Here is a 19,968-nt window from a genome sequence, read left to right as displayed (position 1 = left end):
AGGTGTTCACCTCGAAGCGTGGTAAGTAACCATTCGCAAGACTCCCTTGGGGACTGCCCGTTGTCTCACACAGACTGGGGGTGCCGAATGCAGTGTATGCCTTGGCCTGGGTGCGTCTGAAAGGGCCGAACGCAGTGTGTAGCTTGGCCTGGGTGCGTCTAAAAAGCACTCAGGGCCGAAGAGCGTCGGTGTGGGTCATAAAAAAATAAGAACAGCGGGAAACAATCATTCAAGACTCACACAATTCTAATTGTTAGACGGTCGCCGCTAGCCCTCAAGCGGGTGCACACGTGACTGAGCGTGTCTGCGGGAACAATTACTGCAGCCTCTCATGCGCGCTGTTACTGAACTATCACATTTAACCAAATTACACGCGCCTGCTAACATCAGCCAGGGCTGTAGCCGGGCTCAGGCGGCGGATCACTACACTTATTACATGCGCCTGCTAACATGAATCAGGGCTGCAGCTGGGCCACAAGCGGGGGGGACACGCGCCTGCTAACATCAACCAGGGATGCAGCTGGGCCTCAAGCGGGGGAACATGCGAATGACCGTATCTGAATACACACATTACACACATTCTATTTCATACCCGGACAACGTCGGGACGGGCTGCTAGTATATATATATATATATATATATATATATCCAAAAGGATTTCCAGTAAGGTTTCACACGGAAATACAAATGACTCGCACTCCAGTGTCCGTGTATGGAGATGTTTATTGGTGACGAGTTTCGACCAGGCGGTCTTTCTCTTTAGCCAGATATATATATATATATATATATATATATAATGCAAATAAAAGCGTAGGATTAGCACAGTGCCATCCACGCCGAGATAGAAAGGAACAACTTCTTTTGCCATTTCTACAGCAAAGTCTTTAAGCTTAGGATTAATATAGTGCTATCCATGCTGAGCTGGAAAATGGCAAAAGCCTTTTACCACTCCAGGCACAGTGTTACAGCTTTGGATTGGTAAAATACCATCCAAGCCAACCAATACAATATTATAGCCTTATAGTCCGCCATAGCAGGCTATACCGGACATTAACCGCCCGCTCCAGCGTTAAAGGCCTGAGCCAAAGGCTAGGGCCTTTAACAAGGGAGGGGGACATTAATGGCTGGTATAGCATAGCTATGAAGGGCTATAAGGCTATTAGAACATTCTGCCATTAGAGGGCAGAATGTTCTAACTAATAAAACAAAGGCCCCTCGAAGCCCAAGGGGGTTTAAATCCCCTCGGTCTCGAGAGGTCTTTGTTCATAGCAACAGCTGTGAACAAAAGCAACATTGGAATGTTGCTCTGCGGGCCCGTAGCCATAGAAGAACGGAGCACTCTATTGTATTCTATGGAGTGCTCCACATTACAACGTTCTAATATAAACTAGCACACTAAAAAATGCACCAAATCATTGTTTTTCCAACAATTGGAGGAATAGGATGGTTAGTCATTCCATGTAAAATATAGCAAGACAAAAAATATACAAGCACAAAAAAGAATGGCCTGGAGCAAAGCTTGCTCTAACTTTCTTTGGTGCTCTTGGTCCAGCTGATGCTGGGCGGCTTGAGCTTTTGGCTATTTATGTGTGCCCTTTTTCAGAAATGTTAATGTACAATTCAGTAAAGATTGACATTTTGTGGTTTTAAATTAACTGAAAAGTGGTAATAATTTTAAAGTTGGTCTGATAAGGGGCCCCGAAAAAATATGTCTAACCCAGGGCACCAAAAGTACTTAGATGGTGCTTGGGTGACGATCCAATTTACTATTACAGTGATGTATTGTGACCTGTCCCACTGAGCCATTTGATTAAGTAGATTTAACTCCCTGCCACCATGCTCAGTACCTATGCTACTCCTTTAGGTACTTTCTGAGACAACAGAGATACAACTTTGGGTGAAAAGTGATTGTGAATGGATATTTCTAAATTATGCTCAACATTTGTCTGTGTTCTTTAATGCAGTGTGGAAAAAAGCTGATGGCTAACATCAGCACCAGTATAGCTTTGAGCAGACATTTTTTCGACTCCTGCGATTTTCACTACACATAAATGACTTGCCAAGACTGTATTGCTGCTTTGGTGACTCACAGCTGCTTTCCTTGGTGCTTCTCGACCTTAAGGTTCATGGTAATACCACTCGCCACTGATATTGCCAATATATTTGGTTTTCCAAAGATACTTTCAGACCTGCTCCTAATTCCCAACTGCATTATGTGTCAGAGTGATAGATGGTTAATTTTGAGGTGCTCTGTATATTGTACCCAATGGTGTCGCCTTGGTCTAAGACCTTTCAAGTGCATGTTTTAAAGATGCTACAAGCACCTTAAAGTCAGAGAGGTAAATGTCTGGAGGCAGAAGTAGAGTAAAGGGGCTCAATTTCACTATGGCACACAGGACGTACATCAGCTTCAGCACAATCGTTCACAAGGAACTCATTTTGAACAAAGATTTTTCCGTTTTGCAAATATATGACTTTTGGTAACAACTTTATCACCGGCCTAAAATAAGTGTGATGCAATCAATATGTTCAAATTAATTTGCACATTTTAGTGTCGCTTCAGTTCTTTAACTAGAGAAAAGTAGCCAAAAAATGAGTTAACACTCACTTCAGCCGAAGTGGCCGATGTTTATTTGTAAATGCACACTTCTTTGTAAAAGCATACACTCACATAACACAACACAAATTGATACTAGTTGCATACTTGTGAAAAAAGTAATGGAAAGTGACTTTTGTGACCCCAGTAAAGTGACCATAACCAACTTGTGATAGAACACAAAGTTACTATATCAGAAAGCCAGTTATTGGAATTCAATGAATGTTCTTTAAGGATTCTGATTCAATCATTAAGGTCCTAGAGTATGTTCTAGTATTATCCTTTATTAGTTGTCAACAACGTTTCGTCCCCACTAAGGGTGTCGGGGTCTCTTCAGGGCAAGAATTTCTGGGAACTATAAGTTTGATACAGTGTTAGTGAAGTTTATAATAAGGATGGAAGTGCTACATTAATTTATATGTTGAAAAACATGGCTTACCTAGGGACACTTCAGTACCTGTCACAAGTGCCAATTTACTGGACTTTTAATTTCCAATGGTCCTGCCCCTTAAGTCATTGGGTTCAAGTGAAAGGAGAAGAATAAGGATCATACCTATAATGGAGAACTCCCCCTCCAAGAGACTGAACGTCTTCAATTTAGTCATTTGGATAATCTAAAGACATGATGGGAATAAATCAATAACATTTCCTACACTGATACAATATCATTGTATACATGGCGATGGGTGTTCTGAACTTCTCCTGTTAGCGAGTGTCCAAATGGACGCTAGAATAATTGCAGTTCGAGGGGGATCATCTGCAAGGTTCTTACCTAATTTACCGAAAAGTGGTGATATACCGCTATGTAGGGTCTCTCTGAGTTGATGCTCTAACCCGAACCGAGCACTCCATGCCGAATTATATTAGAAATAGAGAAGAGATGCAACACACCATATGGGTGTGCATGAGTCTCTGTGTAAAGCGCAAATGCCGGCCATCTTGATCAAGTATTAGTAGCGCATGCATCTCTAATATGCAAACGGGTAACGGTAGCAAAGATCTCTATTGTGCAGCCATAAAAGAAATTGCCAGTGATATGTGTAAATTTCGATCAACTTAACCAAGTAGAAACCGAGGGAATTGTAGTTGATATCCAAAGCTGTTACTTAACATGATATATGGATTAGTCAAATACAAAAATTAATTAACCATTATTGTACACCACACAGGAAGCACAGGCTTATTTGAAACTTACACTGATGATCTCGGTCGTGCCACACATTGAGGTACTGTTCTCATACTTTGGAACCTCTCAGGCCTCCAGATATAGGGCTCAATTACGATGTCGGTTGGAGGCTCCGACCAACACCGTTGCGGTTTTGGGACCGACTGACCTCTGGTCGGCAGTCCCAACATCGCAATCACAACGTGACCGCACATTCTCAACGGAAGTTTGTGCTTCAGTCATAAACCGGCCAGAGCACAAGCTCCCATAGAGAAATGGGAGATTCTGTTAATCCCTGCACCGCGTGGCCGGAACCCCAAGGTGCCTGCCACATGGTGCAAGGATTAATAGGGGGGCACCATAGGTACCCCCTCGGCCCCAACTGGAGGCCGCAGGGGAAAGGGGCCCTGCTAGGGGCCCCCAAACTCGCTTTCCGACAGGCTTTCCATATCGGAAAGCCTGAACTGGAAAGCCTGTCGGAGACTGGCACATAATCCTAATGGGAGCCCGCCGGAATCCACCCGAAATGGGACCACCTGCATTGTAATGCAGTGGTCGGAAATGAAACCACTGTGAGGCTTTCCGAGCCTCATCGTAATAAGGCCCTAAGAGTGCAATCATTCAGTACTGTGTTGTGCTGACATCAAAATTGGTGATGTAGATGGCATACTTCCAGAGTCTGCTTGTTCTTACGGCCTCCTGTTTTTTTACTGCTATAACTGAATGCAGTGTAAGTATTAGCGATAAAGCTCTGATGTCGGGGCAACCATTCATCCATGTCTCGTCATATCCTTACCCCTGTACCTTTCCTCATTGTCTACCATCTGATTGGCAACCATCTGCCCATTCACCAGTTCATCATGTGTGATTCCAATACATACTAACGTTATAAAATGAATGTAGATTATATAGATGTTGTTATGTAATCTTAAAGTTAGATTAAGCTAGATTAATAACATCACGAGTAAATTAATACTATATTGTACAATGTAATGAAAAAGCAAAAGTCGATAGTTTGGTAGATTCGCTATCTTGAAAACAAACAAAAAAGGTAAATTACTAGAAGGTATTCAATCAATTAAAGTCATAGAATTGGTTTTTCAAAACTACATATTTTTAAATGTGATTAATACCATTAGATATACAGTTAGGGACAAAAAAGTATGAATCACTTGAACTAAATTAACATAAAATACATTAATTACAAAGAAAACATAAGAAAGTGTTACATTAGAGCTATCAGAATAGACTAGGGAAGCCTGACATTTTGAAGGAACTTAAAATCAATAAAAATAAAATAATGTTGTTAGGTATATGTAACAAAGAAATAGCAACATGAGGAAATCAACTACATAAGCTTTGCTTTCTGACAGGGAATAACCACAGATGAGAAGGGAGTCGAGGAAAGACAGGCAAGACAATAGTGTGTAACTGACTTAAGAACATGTGGAATTGGATCTGGCTGTGAAGTGTCTGAGGAACTCAGAGCAGTGCTTATATTCGATATAGCAGCCACGCTGGGGGTAGGGCCTTTTTGCAAATGACTGCATAGTTGTCCTTCAGGGACACCTGCAGTGGTTAATTTGTAATAAAATAAGTGCTGGGGCTCTCATCAGGAGGCATCTTGTACCAGCCCAATTCCCCTGTTAGCCCCGCCTAAAACAAAACCAACAACTAACCATGAAAGTTGGGAGAGGGTGTGGCATAATGGGCAGAGCTGCTGACTTTGGAGCCAGGAAACCAGGTTCAAGCCTCGGTGTCGGCTCAACATCCTGTGATTCTGGGCAAATCACCTAATCTCCCCGTGGCTACCGTAAATTAATGTGTCCTTCACTTGTGCTCATGAAAAATGCCGGTGTTGATGATTAAGTGCTGGTGCTGAGCACCGGAAATCACCAGCTCAAATTAAGCAATGGATACCAGGGATCTTTCACAAAAGACAAGCATAGGAGAAATACCACACATGGTAAGAGCAGAAAGCTGACCTTGAAGAGTTGACGTCATGTGTTTGCCATGGTACTGCCTAACGGTTCTTCCATATTGAGAAATATGTTGGTTGATTTTGTGTTTAATACTTAAAGTGGCACAATACCTAATTTAAGGTAAAGGGACTGGTTCCAAAGCTTTCCTGGTTGTGGTTGGAACATTCTAAAATATATGAAGATCACATCTCTGAGGCTGGAAGTGCATTGCATTGACTACCTTTAAGTGCATTTAAGGCACTTATATTTTTCAAAAAGAATTTTATGTTCAGGACACATCTGAAATATTCAAGATGGGAAACCCCCCCCAGTCCACTCTTTGCAGTATGAAAAGATGCTCCTTTTGACTGTCAACTGTGTCAAGAAGGTATGCATCGGAGGGTGTTTTTTGGTTCCTTGCCTCTGTGATGCTCCTCCATTGGAGTTTAACACACAGGAAAATTTTCAATTTAGGCTACGATCTAATTTTTTCTGTTTGCCAGGTTGTAAGCAGGCTGGTTGTGATTTGTCAGTTTTCTATCGAATGATTTTCTAAATAAAAAACGAATTTACTGTTCTGCTCCTTCTCTTTTCACTGTGTTTGGTGCTCTGGGGCAAAATACAGCTCTATGAGTAGTGATCACAACAGGAGAGATACCATTGCAAATGAGAGATTAAATCCTTTCCAATTGTACATCTCTCTACCAATCCCTGATCGTGGATTGCTTTATGAGGGTTATCCTGATGCAAGAATCAACCCGCTAGACACCAGAGAGTTGAAAGGAGGAGGGAGTACCTCCCCAGCAAGGGCAATTGCCCCACACACTAAGATCTCGAACAGTCGTTCTGACCCCCTGGGGAACTAAAAGCCCGCTAGATACCAGGAAAGTTTGCTTTTTGTTTTTAAAAAAAGATAAAAGAGTGGGGTTTGGGCGGGCCGGTCGTAGCCCCCACCCCCTTTAGACCAAGCAGTCTTTTTGCCCCTATACTGGGCAAAAAGAAAACTAGGCACCAAGGATAGATTTTCTTGTCTAAATAATATAACAAATAAATACTGCCTAGAGAAGTTCAGTTCACATATCTATAAGTGAGGACTACTCCTTAATCACTCCAAAGTCAATTGGAGCAACAATCTTTGCTGTACACTAGTGTTTTTGGATTTAGCGATACTTGTTGAATACAGACCCCATATGTTATTCAGCTGAATTTTTAATTGAAATCAAAATATTGGCAAAAGTTAATAATCACTCCTATGCGAACTGTGCTCAGAATTTACCGCATTTCAGGCCCAGTAACCTGCAATCACTGTCAATTTCAAATGGCAACGCCTGCAGAGGATCTTCAATCCCTTGGGAAAAAACTAGAACCAGCTACTAAGAGTCAGAAATATATTATGTGCAACGTTAGATCTCTTGCCAAACACACATTTGAAATATGGGACATGATTGTTTCGCATGACACTGCTGTCTGTTTTTTCACCCAAAAATGGTTGTGCCCCTCTAACCACCCTATGATTACCCTGGCCATACCAAAGAATTATACACTTATTCATCTGGACAAAGAGACTAAAACTGGAGGAGGTATCACCATTGCCTTAAAAAATCACCTAGTCGTGAACTGGGTTTTCACGGTCAGTAATGACCATTTAGAACTAGGAATCTTTAAAGTCTCTTTGTCTGCTTCCAACAGCTGGTATGGTGCCTTAGTTTATCGGCCCCCAGGTCCCAGAGCCAAATTTATAGATCTTTTGGTGGAACATCTTGCCCTACATGTACTTGCTGCTAACAAATTTCTCCTGCTTGGAGATTTTAGTGGGGAAAATTCTACCGATCCCAAGGTCAATGAACTTCCTGCCTCTCTTGAACTAATGGGACTTACCCAGAGGGTCGAAGCTGCCACGCATAGAGCAGGTCACCTATCAGATTTGGTCTTCTCCAACATAGACCAGTTAAGATGTGACCCTCCTGATCCCCTTTCTTAGTTATATCACTCTATGATCTCGATCTATACTCAGCAGTCGTGCCAGAAGAGCTCTAAACACCTCGTTAGACATATTCCTAAACAGAGTAGGACTTGGCGCAATCTCTCCCTAGAGCCATTCAACAAGGCTTTTTCCCCAGAACTGGTAACTAACATTGGGGAAGTATCTATAAAGTTGGAGGCATTTAATACTGCCTTGGAAACAGCCCTAGCTGCGGTCATACCAAAAAAGAAACGGAGCCCTATTTAACGGCGGCCCTTGGTATACTGTGGAACTCAAAATGGAAAAAAACAGTTGCAGGCATCTGGAAAGAACGTGGCGCTCTAGTAAGACTCACAAAAACAGTTTTCTCTATAGACAGGCTCTAGCCAAATACCACCTTAACTTAAAAGGGGCTAGACGCCGGTTTATCCTCAACCATATTGAAAATGCTAGTAACTCTCCAAAAATACTGTTTAGTATAGTACGGGATTTTGTATCTCCTAAAGTCTGTAGTCAGGCACCTGTTGAATCACAGGATCTATGTAACTCCTTGGCGTCCTATTTCCATGAGAAAAATGATGAGAACTTTCTTCCATCAGTCCCACACGACGCGGTATTCTCCATTGTATCTGAGGAGCAGAATGAGAGAGTAGTTAGTTCTTTTAGCAGTTTTGAATTGATCACAACGGAGGAGGTCATAAAAGGTCTTGCTGCCGCCAAATCTGGGTCACCGTCAGATCTTTACCCTCCAAAAACAATGGCGCTGCTAGCCACAAGTTGTGCCCCGGTAATTCGAGATATATTTAATCATTCAATTCATACTGGTACTATCCCAGCCATTTGAAAGGAGGCATTTGTGCGCCCTATATTAAAAAAAACTATGGCTGATCCTTTAATCCTTGGTAATTACCGTCCTATTTCCTTGCTACCTTTGTTGAGCAAAATATTGGAAGGTATTATTAACCGACAATTAAGTTCTTACTTGGAAGATAACCATCTTTTGGATCCCTTGCAGTCGGGTTTCCGGCCAGGTTTTAGCACAGAGACTGCAATTCTGGCCGTGACCGACTCTCTCAGACAGACTATAGATGCGGGAGGCTCAGTAATTCTGATCCTCCTAGATCTCTCCACAGCTTTCGATACCATCTCACATTCTAAGCTGGTGGAGAGATTTTTCTCCTGTGGTATCAAGGGGGTTGCTCTCAAGTGGCTCAAGCACTTTTTGTCTGAGAGAACCCAAACAGTTATGCTGGGACCTTATACCTCGGCGAAAATGCATCTCAACAAGGGTGTTCCGCAGGGCTCCTGTCTAAGCCCAACTCTTTTCAATTTATACATGGCTCCGTTGGCAGAGATAGTCGTGCGTCTGGGTTTGGAGATCATCTCGTATGCTGATGATACGCAGTTTATGTTTACCATCGGTCCAAACGCAGAGCTCGACAAAATCCGCTTTGGCACCCGTATGCTTGCCATCTCCAACTGGATGACAGCAAATTGTCTCCAGTTGAATCCGTAAAAAACAGAGGTTATGCTCATGGGTAAAGCCATGGACAATTGGTTGGAGGACTGGTGGCATGCTCGGTTGGGCCTGGCCCCCTCCCCCAAACAGGCAGTAAAAAATCTGAGTTTAAGATTAGATCGGGCTTTAAGTATGAAGGATCACATAGCTGCTACGATGAGTTTGTGCTATTATGGGCTCCGGCTTCTAAGGAAAATCCTACCCTATATGCCCACCCCTCACCGCAGAACTTTAGTCCAGGCCATTGTTATTAGTCACCTTGACTATGGGAATGCTTTGTTGGCTGAAGTGGGAGAGACCCTTCTGGCCAAACTCCAAGTAGTACAAAATCCTGCAGCTAGAATGATTTTAAATTGTCCCGCAGGCTCATCTTCAGCTCCTTTATTAAGGGAACTGCACTGGTTGTCAGTGAAGAAAAGATCTTTTTTTAAGATCTGCTTCCTGACATATAACGCATTGAATGAAAGAGGTCCCCTATATATGCGGAAACAACTATTACAATTTTCTCCGTGCAGGAACCTTAGATCTAGTACTCAGGATTTCCTGCAGGTTTCCCGAATTCGCCTTGTCCGCACTGGGGGTAGAGCCTTCTCATATCTTGCTCCACGATATTGGAATGAGCTCCCTCCGGCTTTACGCAAAATCCCAAGCTACAGCATCTTCAGGAAACAGCTGAAAGCTTTTTTGTTTTAACAAGAAACTTATCTTATCCTGGCTTATTAAACTCTCAGTACAGCTTGCCTAGTTAGCGTCGAGATGCCCCAGTGTGATTTGAGTGCTTTATAAATATTTAACATAACATATCATAACATTGTTTGATTTGATAAACCAAGGGTTATATCTAGAAATATTTATTTTATACAGACATTAAAATCTTTGAGTACCCCTCTCTGTGATGTGTATTATATAATACATGACATACTTCTCGATATGATCTCATACTGTTGCGCCTCTTTGTTTATAGTTTATACCTCTTAGAGTAGGAACAAAATTAAGCAAGTGGCTAGTAATCTTAAATTAGGGATGGCATCCTAACTGTTTTATTATCCTACATATACCTGTATGCATAAATAAGGTTATAGCAGAAACACAGGGAAAATTGATTTGCTTGTCCAATATGCTAATTGTTTATTATACTTTGCATTTAAAAACTGGTGGATACAAACTGCACTTTAAAAGACATTTTTGGACATTATCTCTAATGCTCTGTCTGCTCATTGTTATCTTCACCTTGCAATTCAAAACTGACCATAAATGTATATTTTTCAAGGTTCTCAGTTTACAAAATACGGATGTCGAAGGAAAACTGATCATAAAATGGTTCATCGAAGTTATTGTGAATCTATCCAGAAACTGAAGCCAATTCGGAGAGTTTGCAATTTGCAGGAATGTTCTCAACCAATGTAAGCACTACTAAAGATTAAGACTTGTATGAACTGCCTACCGTTGTGTTTTTAGAAGACAATGCACCCCTTCATCTTTGCTCTCTCCCATTCTTAACATGTGCGTAACCTACCGCCAAATGGCAGGACTGGCAACAGCTTCTCCTGTCTTAAAACTGAGAGGAAGATGTATCAAGCCTTTTTTTTGTCGCAAACGCTGCGAATCGCAAAATAGCAGCATTTGCGACAAAAAAATACGGGAATTGCGATGTATGAAAAAATCGCAAGACAAAATTAAGGAATCGCTAAATTTGCGATTCCTTAATTTTGCGCAAGCATTTAAGGAATCGCAAATTGTGATTCCTTAAATGCTATGTATGTAGCATTTGAGCTTTGCGAATTTCGGCTAAGAAATCGCAAATTACCACCAACTTGTTGTTGGTGGTAATTTGCGAATTTTTTCAAAAAAGCACTTTTTGAAAATTCCAAAGGTGACATGTGACGGTCATACATGCCCTTAGGGCATGTATGTGCGCCATATGCGCACACATGTCATTTTCAGGGGTGCAGCAGGTTGTTCTTGAGACACCCCTGCACCCTTGAAATTATTCTCAATTTGCGATTAGCAATTTGCGAATCGCAAATTGAGAATAATTTCACATTCATTCCTATGGGCCTCCTGGCCCATAGAAATGAATGGGAAATTATTCCTTAATTGCGATTAGCAATTTACTAATCGCAATTAAGGAATTTTAAGAAATCGCTAAAAAATAGCGAATTTCTACATATATACCATTTTGCGATTTCTAAATAGCGATTCCTTAAAAATCGCTATTTAGAAATCGCAAAAGGGTATGTTGATACATCTGGCCCTGAGTTCCTTGTACAGAGGTCACATTGATCTGCACCCTCTCCAGTTTTTCGTTTCTGCCACTTGGTGTGGAGTGAAACCTGTTTCTGTCACTCTCAGTCATTTCTACTGTGAGGCATCTAGCATTTGTATATTTTAGTTTTGGACACTCTCTGATCTCCTCTTTAAGCTTGGGCAGCTTATGTTGTAATACTCTGGATTTAAAGCTTGTGTGTTGTTTCACATGCTGTATGAATGTATCTTCTGGGTTCCTAATTTGGGTTGGTCATGCATTTCATTTTCTGTGCTACAACTGTTATAAAAAATTCTTCAGAAGGATTAGGAGTGCAACTCTACATAATGTATGATATTGAACCTCATATCAGTAATTGCAGTCAAGAAGTGAATAGTGGGTGTGGAAACTCTATGGGTAAGGAGGTCTGTTAGACCTGACAAGCTTGGCGTAGTATTCACCCAAAGATTTTGCCTTCACCCCTCCTGTCTGCTGAATTTATGTTTGTTAGCTTTAGGACCCAATGCACTTTAGCACTGCTAACCAGCGCAAAAGTGATTGTGCACTCTCCTTCAGACATGGTAAAGATGACCCACACCTAATTGGTACATTTAATTTACTTGCAGGGCTGGACATGTACTTTTAATTTTTATATGTCTTGGTAGAGAAAAACTCCCACATTCGTTGTTCACTACTGTAAAGCCTACCTCCCCCATAGGATAAGATTGAGTTGCCTTATTACATTTAATAAATGCTAATGTTTGATTGGGAACAGGCACACATTTCATGTTTAGTGGCTGAGGAATTGTAATTTAAAAGCCTGTTTTAATAGTAAAGTTGGATTTAAAATTACAATTTTGAAACTGCCACTTTTAGAAAGTTGACATTTTACTGCCCTATTTGGCCCATGCGGTACAAAAGGGGGTGGTGATGGACGGAGCATCTGAACCAATCAAATACTCACACCCAGTGAAAAGATCTGGGTTTAATCCATCACCGTTCTTTAGCCCACTCTGCCACCCCAGTTCAGACATGGCCATATGCAAATCAGTCTGACCCTGTGCCTCATGGGAACAGTCCAGCCCGAACTGCCAAGCCATGCCTTCCCTGGACCGGAAACAAGCTTCCGAGGACCGGTTTCTGGCATTACAGCCGTCTTCAGCCCGGCTTGCTTGAATCCAGTGGCAGTAGCCCACTCTGCCACCCCAGTTCAGTTCTGGTCCAGGGAAGACATGGCTAGGCAGTTCGGGCTGGACTGTTCCCATGAGGCACAGGGTCAGACTGATTTGCATATGGCCATGTCTGAACTGGGGTGGCAGAGTGGGCTAAAGAACGGTGATGGATTAAACCCAGATCTGTTGACTGGGTGTGAGTGTTTGATTGGTTCAGATGCTCCGTCCATCACCACCCCCTTTTGTACCGCTTTTGGCCGCCATAAGTGTGGCAGGGTATGCTCAGACGTGAGTCCCTTGCTCACTTTGCCACTGGATTCAAGCAAGCCGGGCTGAAGACGGCTGGAATGCCAGAAACCGGTCCTCGGAAGCTTGTTTCCGGTCCAGGGAAGACATGGCTTGGCAGTTCGGGCTGGACTGTTCCCATGAGGCACAGGGTCAGACTGATTTGCCTATAGCCATGTCTGAACTGGGGTGGCAGAGTGGGCTAAAGAACGGTGATGGATTAAACTCAGATCTTTTGACTGGGTGTGAGTGTTTGATTGATTCAGATGCTCCGTCTATCACCACCCCCTTTTGTACCGCTTTTGGCCGCCATAGGTGTGGCAGGGTATGCTCAGACGTGAGTCCCTTGCTCACTTTGCCACTGGATTCAAGCAAGCCGGGCTGAAAACGGCTGTGATGCCAGAAACCGGTCCTCGGAAGCTTGTTTCCGGTCCAGGGAAGCCATGGCTTGGCAGTTCGGGCTGGACTGTTCCCATGAGGCACAGGGTCAGACTGATTTGCATATAGCCATGTCTGAACTGGGGTGGCAGAGTGGGCTAAAGAACAGTGATGGATTAAACCCATATCTTTTGACTGGGTGTGAGTGTTTGATTGATTCAGATGCTCCGTCCATCACCACCCCCTTTTGTACCGCTATTTGGCCCATGCAGCCTATTTCTGGGTCACATGACCGGGTGTAGCTGGCAGTTGGACTTTGCTTATACATCTCAGACAGCCACACAATAGAGTGATTAGGTGTGTCTGGATGGGCCATCAATGGCAAGATGGGGGGACGGAGCTGGGCACAGCCCCACTTACAACTGAAAAGGGGGTACCCTACCTTCATGCAAAGGACTTGCCACTCCTGCGTTGTTCATACGGAGAGCCAAGAGCCACAGCAAGGGAAGCCTGAAAAATCAAGCACTTCAAAGGGAATTCTCTAGAAACTTCTCCTACTTCAAAGAATGCACCAGGTATAAAAATAGAACCCTTTAGACCTACACTTCAGTTCACTTTCTGGAAGTGTGGAAGGACTCTCATAGGACTGCATGCGGCCTGCTGTATACTTCAGAAGATGGCTTTGCTGCACCTGGAAGGACTGCTCTGTTGCCTGATGCCTTCCTTGAACCCTCAGAGGCCTGCCCTGCTGCTTGAGCTCTGTTCTACTGCTGAACCCAGGACTACCAGAGTGACTCCCAAGGCTGGTTGGCTGGCTCCTGATCAGAGCCTCAGGGACATACAAGGCTCCAGTCATCTTGAATCTGCACCTGGACTCAGCCTGAGTGAGTCCTAACACCCCAAGTGGAGCCCCTCCAGTCTTGGACCCTTGGTGCTGGTGCTAAATGTGCCCAAATAGCTCAAATGCAAAACATGGGTATTGGAAAACGAGGCAGTATCTATGTGGCCCGCACAAATAACATGACTACATTTGTCCTACACTGGTAACCAAACACCCCATTGTAGCGCTTGACTCTCAGAGGGTAGCTTTACAGAGCAGTCTAAGGCGTACTCAAGGGAGGTGGTGTGGGCTAGTAATCGCCATTTACCAGTATGCAGAAATAAAACTCAATAATTGATTGTCCGGTCTGTACTGTGCTTTATAAATGTAAGAGTACATTTATTGAGCACACACACTACTCAATACTGTGCAACAATTTACAAACAAACATAAGCTGTTGGAATTACTTTGTGACATTGCATAACATTTCCACCCCTCCCGCAAGGGGGTGGGGTCTAGTACCACCACTTATGCACACCATCTTGCCCCCTAATGCAGTGGGTTGAACATAACCTGAAGTGAGGGTCTTGCCCACTGGCACCCTCCCAGTGGCGACCCAGCCCGTTATCTCAACAAGCATTTAAAATGGGCACACCTGCCCTGGTGACACATAACCCTGACTGTTAAGAACAAAAGGGGATAGGTCCATAGATAAGTGGTGAGGGCTAGACCCTTTAATAAATTGCAAAAACACACAGTGCCCGCACCACAATTACTCAATCAATTTTTTAAGAGGATAAGAAACCAATTTATTGTGACCACCCTCGACACAATTATTTTGTGTCCATCATTTTGTACAAGGTACAAGATGATGGACACACTTCAGCGTCAGTCAGGCCAGAGGTCCAAGGTTGCCTACCTTCTGGGGGGCATATCTCGGCCCCCAGGGGACCGATCTGTACCATTTTGGCTTCTTCTTGCTCCTGGTGGCGCGCCCCAGCTGCTGGGAGCAATTTCCTTTGCCCTCCTGGTCTCAAGGAGGCTGAACTCAGCAGGACGCTGTCTTCACTGGCTCCCTGCACCAGCCTTTCACCTTGCTCTCCTCCTGGCCCTCTCCTTTCCTTGCTCAGAGGCCCTGGTTTCTGCACACTGGTCCTGCACTCCCCTTTTGGTGCAATTCAGGGTCCTGGAACAACCAGGGGATTCTTCCTTCCTACTGCCCATGGCCCCAGGCTCCAGCACCAGTATTCCTCAGTAGACCACACGAGTGCTCCTCTTCCTGTGCAAGATCTTTTCAAATATTTTAGAGAGGCTGGCAGGGGGCTCTGCTGACCTATACTTCAGCGACACCTCACCTCTCTGCCCCTGCTCCCTCCTTCCGGCCCAGGCCTCTGGGATTGTTCAAAATGGCGTTGTCCAGGGGTCTCATGTCACATGGTCTCTGAAAAAAAACCTTTCCCCCTTGCTGCCTTCTATCCAGATCAGCTTGGTGTGTGGTACCAGGTGACAGCTGCTGATGAATAACCCGCAGCTCCACCCACCTTCTCTCCCTTTTGGAGAGGAGACCTTCGCCCTTGTAATGCTAGCCGTGAAGGGCTAGGCCTCTGATGCTTCAGTGTGGGGAGGAAGGTCATTAATCCAGCCTGGCAGGGTCAGATCCAGCCAGGCTCTGTTTATGAGTTGAGACAGAGGAATATGACATTCCCGGATGACCCATCAGCAGTACATATATGGTTTTGGACTCAGCAGAATTCTTATTTTCACACAAGTTACGGTGTATGTTGGTGCGTGTCTGGAATTTGTAGGCCCTAGGGAAGTGAATCTATCCCATGGATAGATCCCACAATTATTTTGTGTCCATCATTTTGTACAAGGTACAAAATGATGGACACAAAATAATTGTGTCGAGGGTGGTCACAATAAATTGGTTTCTTATCCTCTTAAAAAATTGATTGAGTAATTGTGGTGCGGGCACTGTGTGTTTTTGCAACATAACCCTGACTGAGCATCTCATACTGACCATAGAGTATACACCTCCACATCTTAGGGGCTAACAATTTGGGTTGTTCTTCACCTAAGGCAACAGCAAGAATACATGTTTAAGCATCACTTAAAATGACAGTACTTATCATCGTTGATAACCTTTCTAATGCATTGCAATAAAAGCCCCTAAAAGGCATCCCAGTTATAATCACAGGATTAAGCATACACAGCCAGACACCCTAGCAGGAATGTCCAGCAACATAAACCCACTTTGCTTATGATTTAACAATACACATGTGACTTTCAGTCCCTCATTAGAAATAACAATGGGAAATGCACTTCTCGTGCAATTGCACCTCTTCACCTCCAGGGGATGCCCTTCTCCAGGCATCCCCAGCTCAGCCCTCCATACTTTGGTGCAGTCCCTACCACACCCCCAGCTGTAGAACTAAAATTGTAGCCCCAGGATGCTGTTAACCGCTGGCTGAGCCCTTGAGGGGTTGTTTTTTTTAAGTCCCCCAGACACTTAGGGAGGGACTTCTCCTCTTTGTGCTGGAGGAGACTGCGTAGCTCCTGCAGCTCAGCTTCATAGGTACATTGGAGGGCAGCTCAAGGAGCCCACCACCAGCTGCCCTCTCAGGCTCCCGGACTGGCCAGCACCCTTGCATACTGCCGTGGGAGCCGCACCTCCTGCAGGCAGATACGGAGACCCCTGCTGGTCCGACTGGACCTCGGGGGGGGGTGCAACGGCACTCCTCCTGCCTTCCCGCAGCCGCGGGGGAATGAGGCGGCACTCCCCCGTCCTCCTCCTTCACTTGGGGCCCGGAGATGGGGTCCCGGGCCCCTGGGCAATCCTTCATGGAGAGCGCGGCGGCGCTCCCCGACTTCCGCTCTCTTCGGGCCTGGAGTTGGGGGTCCCGGGCCCCTTCCACTTTTCCCAGGGGGGCTCGATGGTGCTCCCCTGCCTCCGTTCTCTTAGGGGGCCAGAGTGGGCTCCTGGCACCCCACTTGGCCAGTTTCACGGGAGCGTAATGACGCTCCCCGACTTAGCTTCTTCGCTGGGGTGCGACGGCGCTCCCTGACTTCGGCGGAGCCAGGAGTTGGCGGTCCTGGGCCCCTGGGCAATCCTTCACGGGGAGCGCGACGGCGCTCCCCAACTTCCGCTCTCTTCAAAGCCTGGAGTTGGTGGTCCTGGGCCCCTTCCACTTGGCTCAGATGGCGCTCCCCTGCCTCCGTTCTCTTCGGGAGCCAGGGTAGGCTCCTGGCACCCCGCTTGGCCTGTTTCACGGGGAGTGCAACGGAGTTCCCAAGCTTAGGTGGGGCTCGGAGTTGGCGGTCCCGGGCCCCTCTCACCCTTTCCAGGGGGGCACAATGGCGCTCCCCTGTCTCCAGATTTGCTGGGGGCCAGGGTGGGCTCCAAGCACCCCTTTCTGGGCATCGTCATGGGGAGCGTGATGGCACTTCCCAACTTTGCTTCTTCGTGGAACCAGGACATGACCCACCCTGGGGCCCCATTTAAGACCGGTGGCGGAGCCCAGAGCACTTCAGCGTCAGTCAGGCCAGAGGTCCAAGGTTGCCTACCTTCTGGGGGGCATATCTCGGCCCCCAGGGGACCGATCTGTACCATTTTGGCCTCTTCTTGCTCCTGGTGGCGCGCCCCAGCTGCTGGGAGCAATTTCCTTTGCCCTCCTGGTCTCAAGGAGGCTGAACTCAGCAGGACGCTGTCTTCACTGGCTCCCTGCACCAGCCTTTCACCTGGCTCTCCTCCTGGCCCTCTCTTTTCCTTGCTCAGAGGCCCTGGTTTCTGCACACTGGTCCTGCACTCCCCTTTTGGTGCAATTCAGGGTCCTGGAACAACCAGGGGATTCTTCCTTCCAACTGCCCATGGCCCCAGGCTCCAGCACCAGTCTTCCTCAGTAGACCACACGAGTGCTCCTCTTCCTGCGCAAGATCTTTTCAAATATTTTGGAGAGGCTGGCAGGGGGCTCTGCTGACCTATACTTCAGCGACACCTCACCTCTCTGCCTCTGCTCCCTCCTTCTGGCCCAGGCCTCTGGGATTGTTCAAAATAGCGTTGCCCAGGGGTCTCATGCCACATGGTCTCTGAAAAAAAACCTTTCCCCCTTGCTGCCTTCTATCCAGATCAGCTTGGTGTGTGGTACCAGGTGACAGCTGCTGATGAATAACCCGCAGCTCCAACCACCTTCTTTCCCTTTTGGAGAGGAGACCTTCGCCCTTGGAATGCTAGCCGTGAAGGGCTAGGCCTCTGATGCTTCAGTTTGGGGAGGAAGGTCATTAATCCAGCCTGGCAGGGTCAGATCCAGCCAGGCTCTGTTTATGAGTTGAGACAGAGGAATATGACATTCCCGGATGACCCATCAGCAGTACATATATGGTTTTGGACTCAGCAGAATTCTTATTTTCACACAAGTTACGGTGTATGTTGGTGCGTGTCTGGAATTTGTAGGCCCTAGGGAAGTGAATCTATCCCATGGGATCCCCATCCTCATAGGAGAAAAATGGAGTGGTCCTTCAGTGAAAACAGTAGAGCACACTGACTTTCCCTTACATGTTTCTTCCCATTGTATAAAGCCTATTCCATGTCACCATCCAGCTCTGCATAATTCCTGCCACACCATTCTATATGTACCTGCTCCTGGGCTGTGTACACCAGGAATCTCCCCTGTGCAGCCATTACATGTGTGCACACACATGTACACACATGTCTGCATGTAACCAGCCCGGTGCCCCTTAATCCGGCTGCAGCGCAGGGGCCTACTCTCACCAGGGGGACACCGGTAAAATCCACATGCAGTCTCTTTCATCATGAGTTCACTGCGGGTAAGTCCCAATTTATGAGGCTCTCTCATAGTAAAAGCTCAACAAATAGGTGTTCAATAAGCGAAAAATCCTGGCGGCTCAGATGGTCAGAACCACCTTCTTATACAGGGAGATTTTTTGTATAAAAGTGGCTCTGAGAACTAAGAGTAGACTAGGACCAATCTGCTAATCTATCCCCCCAAGATACATCGCCGGTCTGCCTGAGTTCACAGCAGCACCATCTACGTTCCACTGCACAGTATCAAATCCTGTATAGCAGTCCTTCTCCAAAGGGATATGCAGCCTTGGGGAACTTTCGTCAGCTACAGGCTAAAGCTTTGTCCTACTGAAGATTTTCATCTTCCAAAAAAAGAGACAAACACAGAAATCTTCCCTGCGACTTTCTCCAGTGGTTCCCAAACAACAACGCCTCCTCCTCAGACACCTCCTACAGCTTTGCCCCACTGAACCTTACCTTCTCACAACATTTTTGGCGAAATGTCTTCTAAGTCAGAAGGTAAGCGCCAACTGCGCCCAATACGACTTGTACTACATCATAGTCAGCCATATTTTTGACTGTGACACAATCTCTCATGACCAGATGTCCAGGGTTGGAACTTTTATCTTTTAGGAGGTAGTTTTTACCTTGAACTTTAAGAATTCATAAATCTGGTTCTACTAATTGGCTTTTTGTCATTTTGATGTGAAATAATGTATTAAAATGTACTCTATTTTACTAAATGGAAGTGGGATGTGTTTTGTGTCGTGTTTTCACTTTATGACTGTTTATGTGCTGCATAAATACCATACAAATTACCTTTAATTCAGCCTGACTGATTCGTGCCAAGCAACCAGAGGGTTAACACCTTCAATGCTCCTGACAAGGTCAGCTCGTTATGCACTGCAGCCAAGCTGACCATGTAATTTCAATGGAAATTAGAGTAAAAGTGGGAATTGCCTTAGCACCAAAGGGGTTAAGCACATGTTAATTTAGTGACTTTTGTGATTTACACCGACAGGGTTAGTGGCTGTTGCTTAAGCAGTGGAAACACTGCATTCAA

The 19,968-nt window shown here is 45.3% G+C and overlaps 1 protein-coding gene across 1 annotated transcript in view; it reads left to right on the top strand.

The window, feature by feature from the left end:
• The window catches only part of ADAMTS2 (ADAM metallopeptidase with thrombospondin type 1 motif 2), a 1,744,160-nt gene that overhangs the window by 1,602,386 nt on the left and 121,806 nt on the right, over positions 1-19,968 (top strand). Inside the window, exon 18 of the mRNA XM_078653324.1 lies at positions 10,475-10,607. Coding sequence (XP_078509450.1) covers positions 10,475-10,607 — 133 coding nt within the window. The remainder of the gene's footprint in view (positions 1-10,474; positions 10,608-19,968) is intronic.

Source organism: Lissotriton helveticus, chromosome 7 (genome assembly GCF_964261635.1).
Source record: "Lissotriton helveticus chromosome 7, aLisHel1.1, whole genome shotgun sequence".
NCBI classification, from domain to species: Eukaryota; Metazoa; Chordata; class Amphibia; order Caudata; family Salamandridae; genus Lissotriton; species Lissotriton helveticus.
The sequence above is the reverse complement of the archived record's forward strand: the minus strand, read 5'-3'. Positions and strand labels throughout refer to the sequence as shown.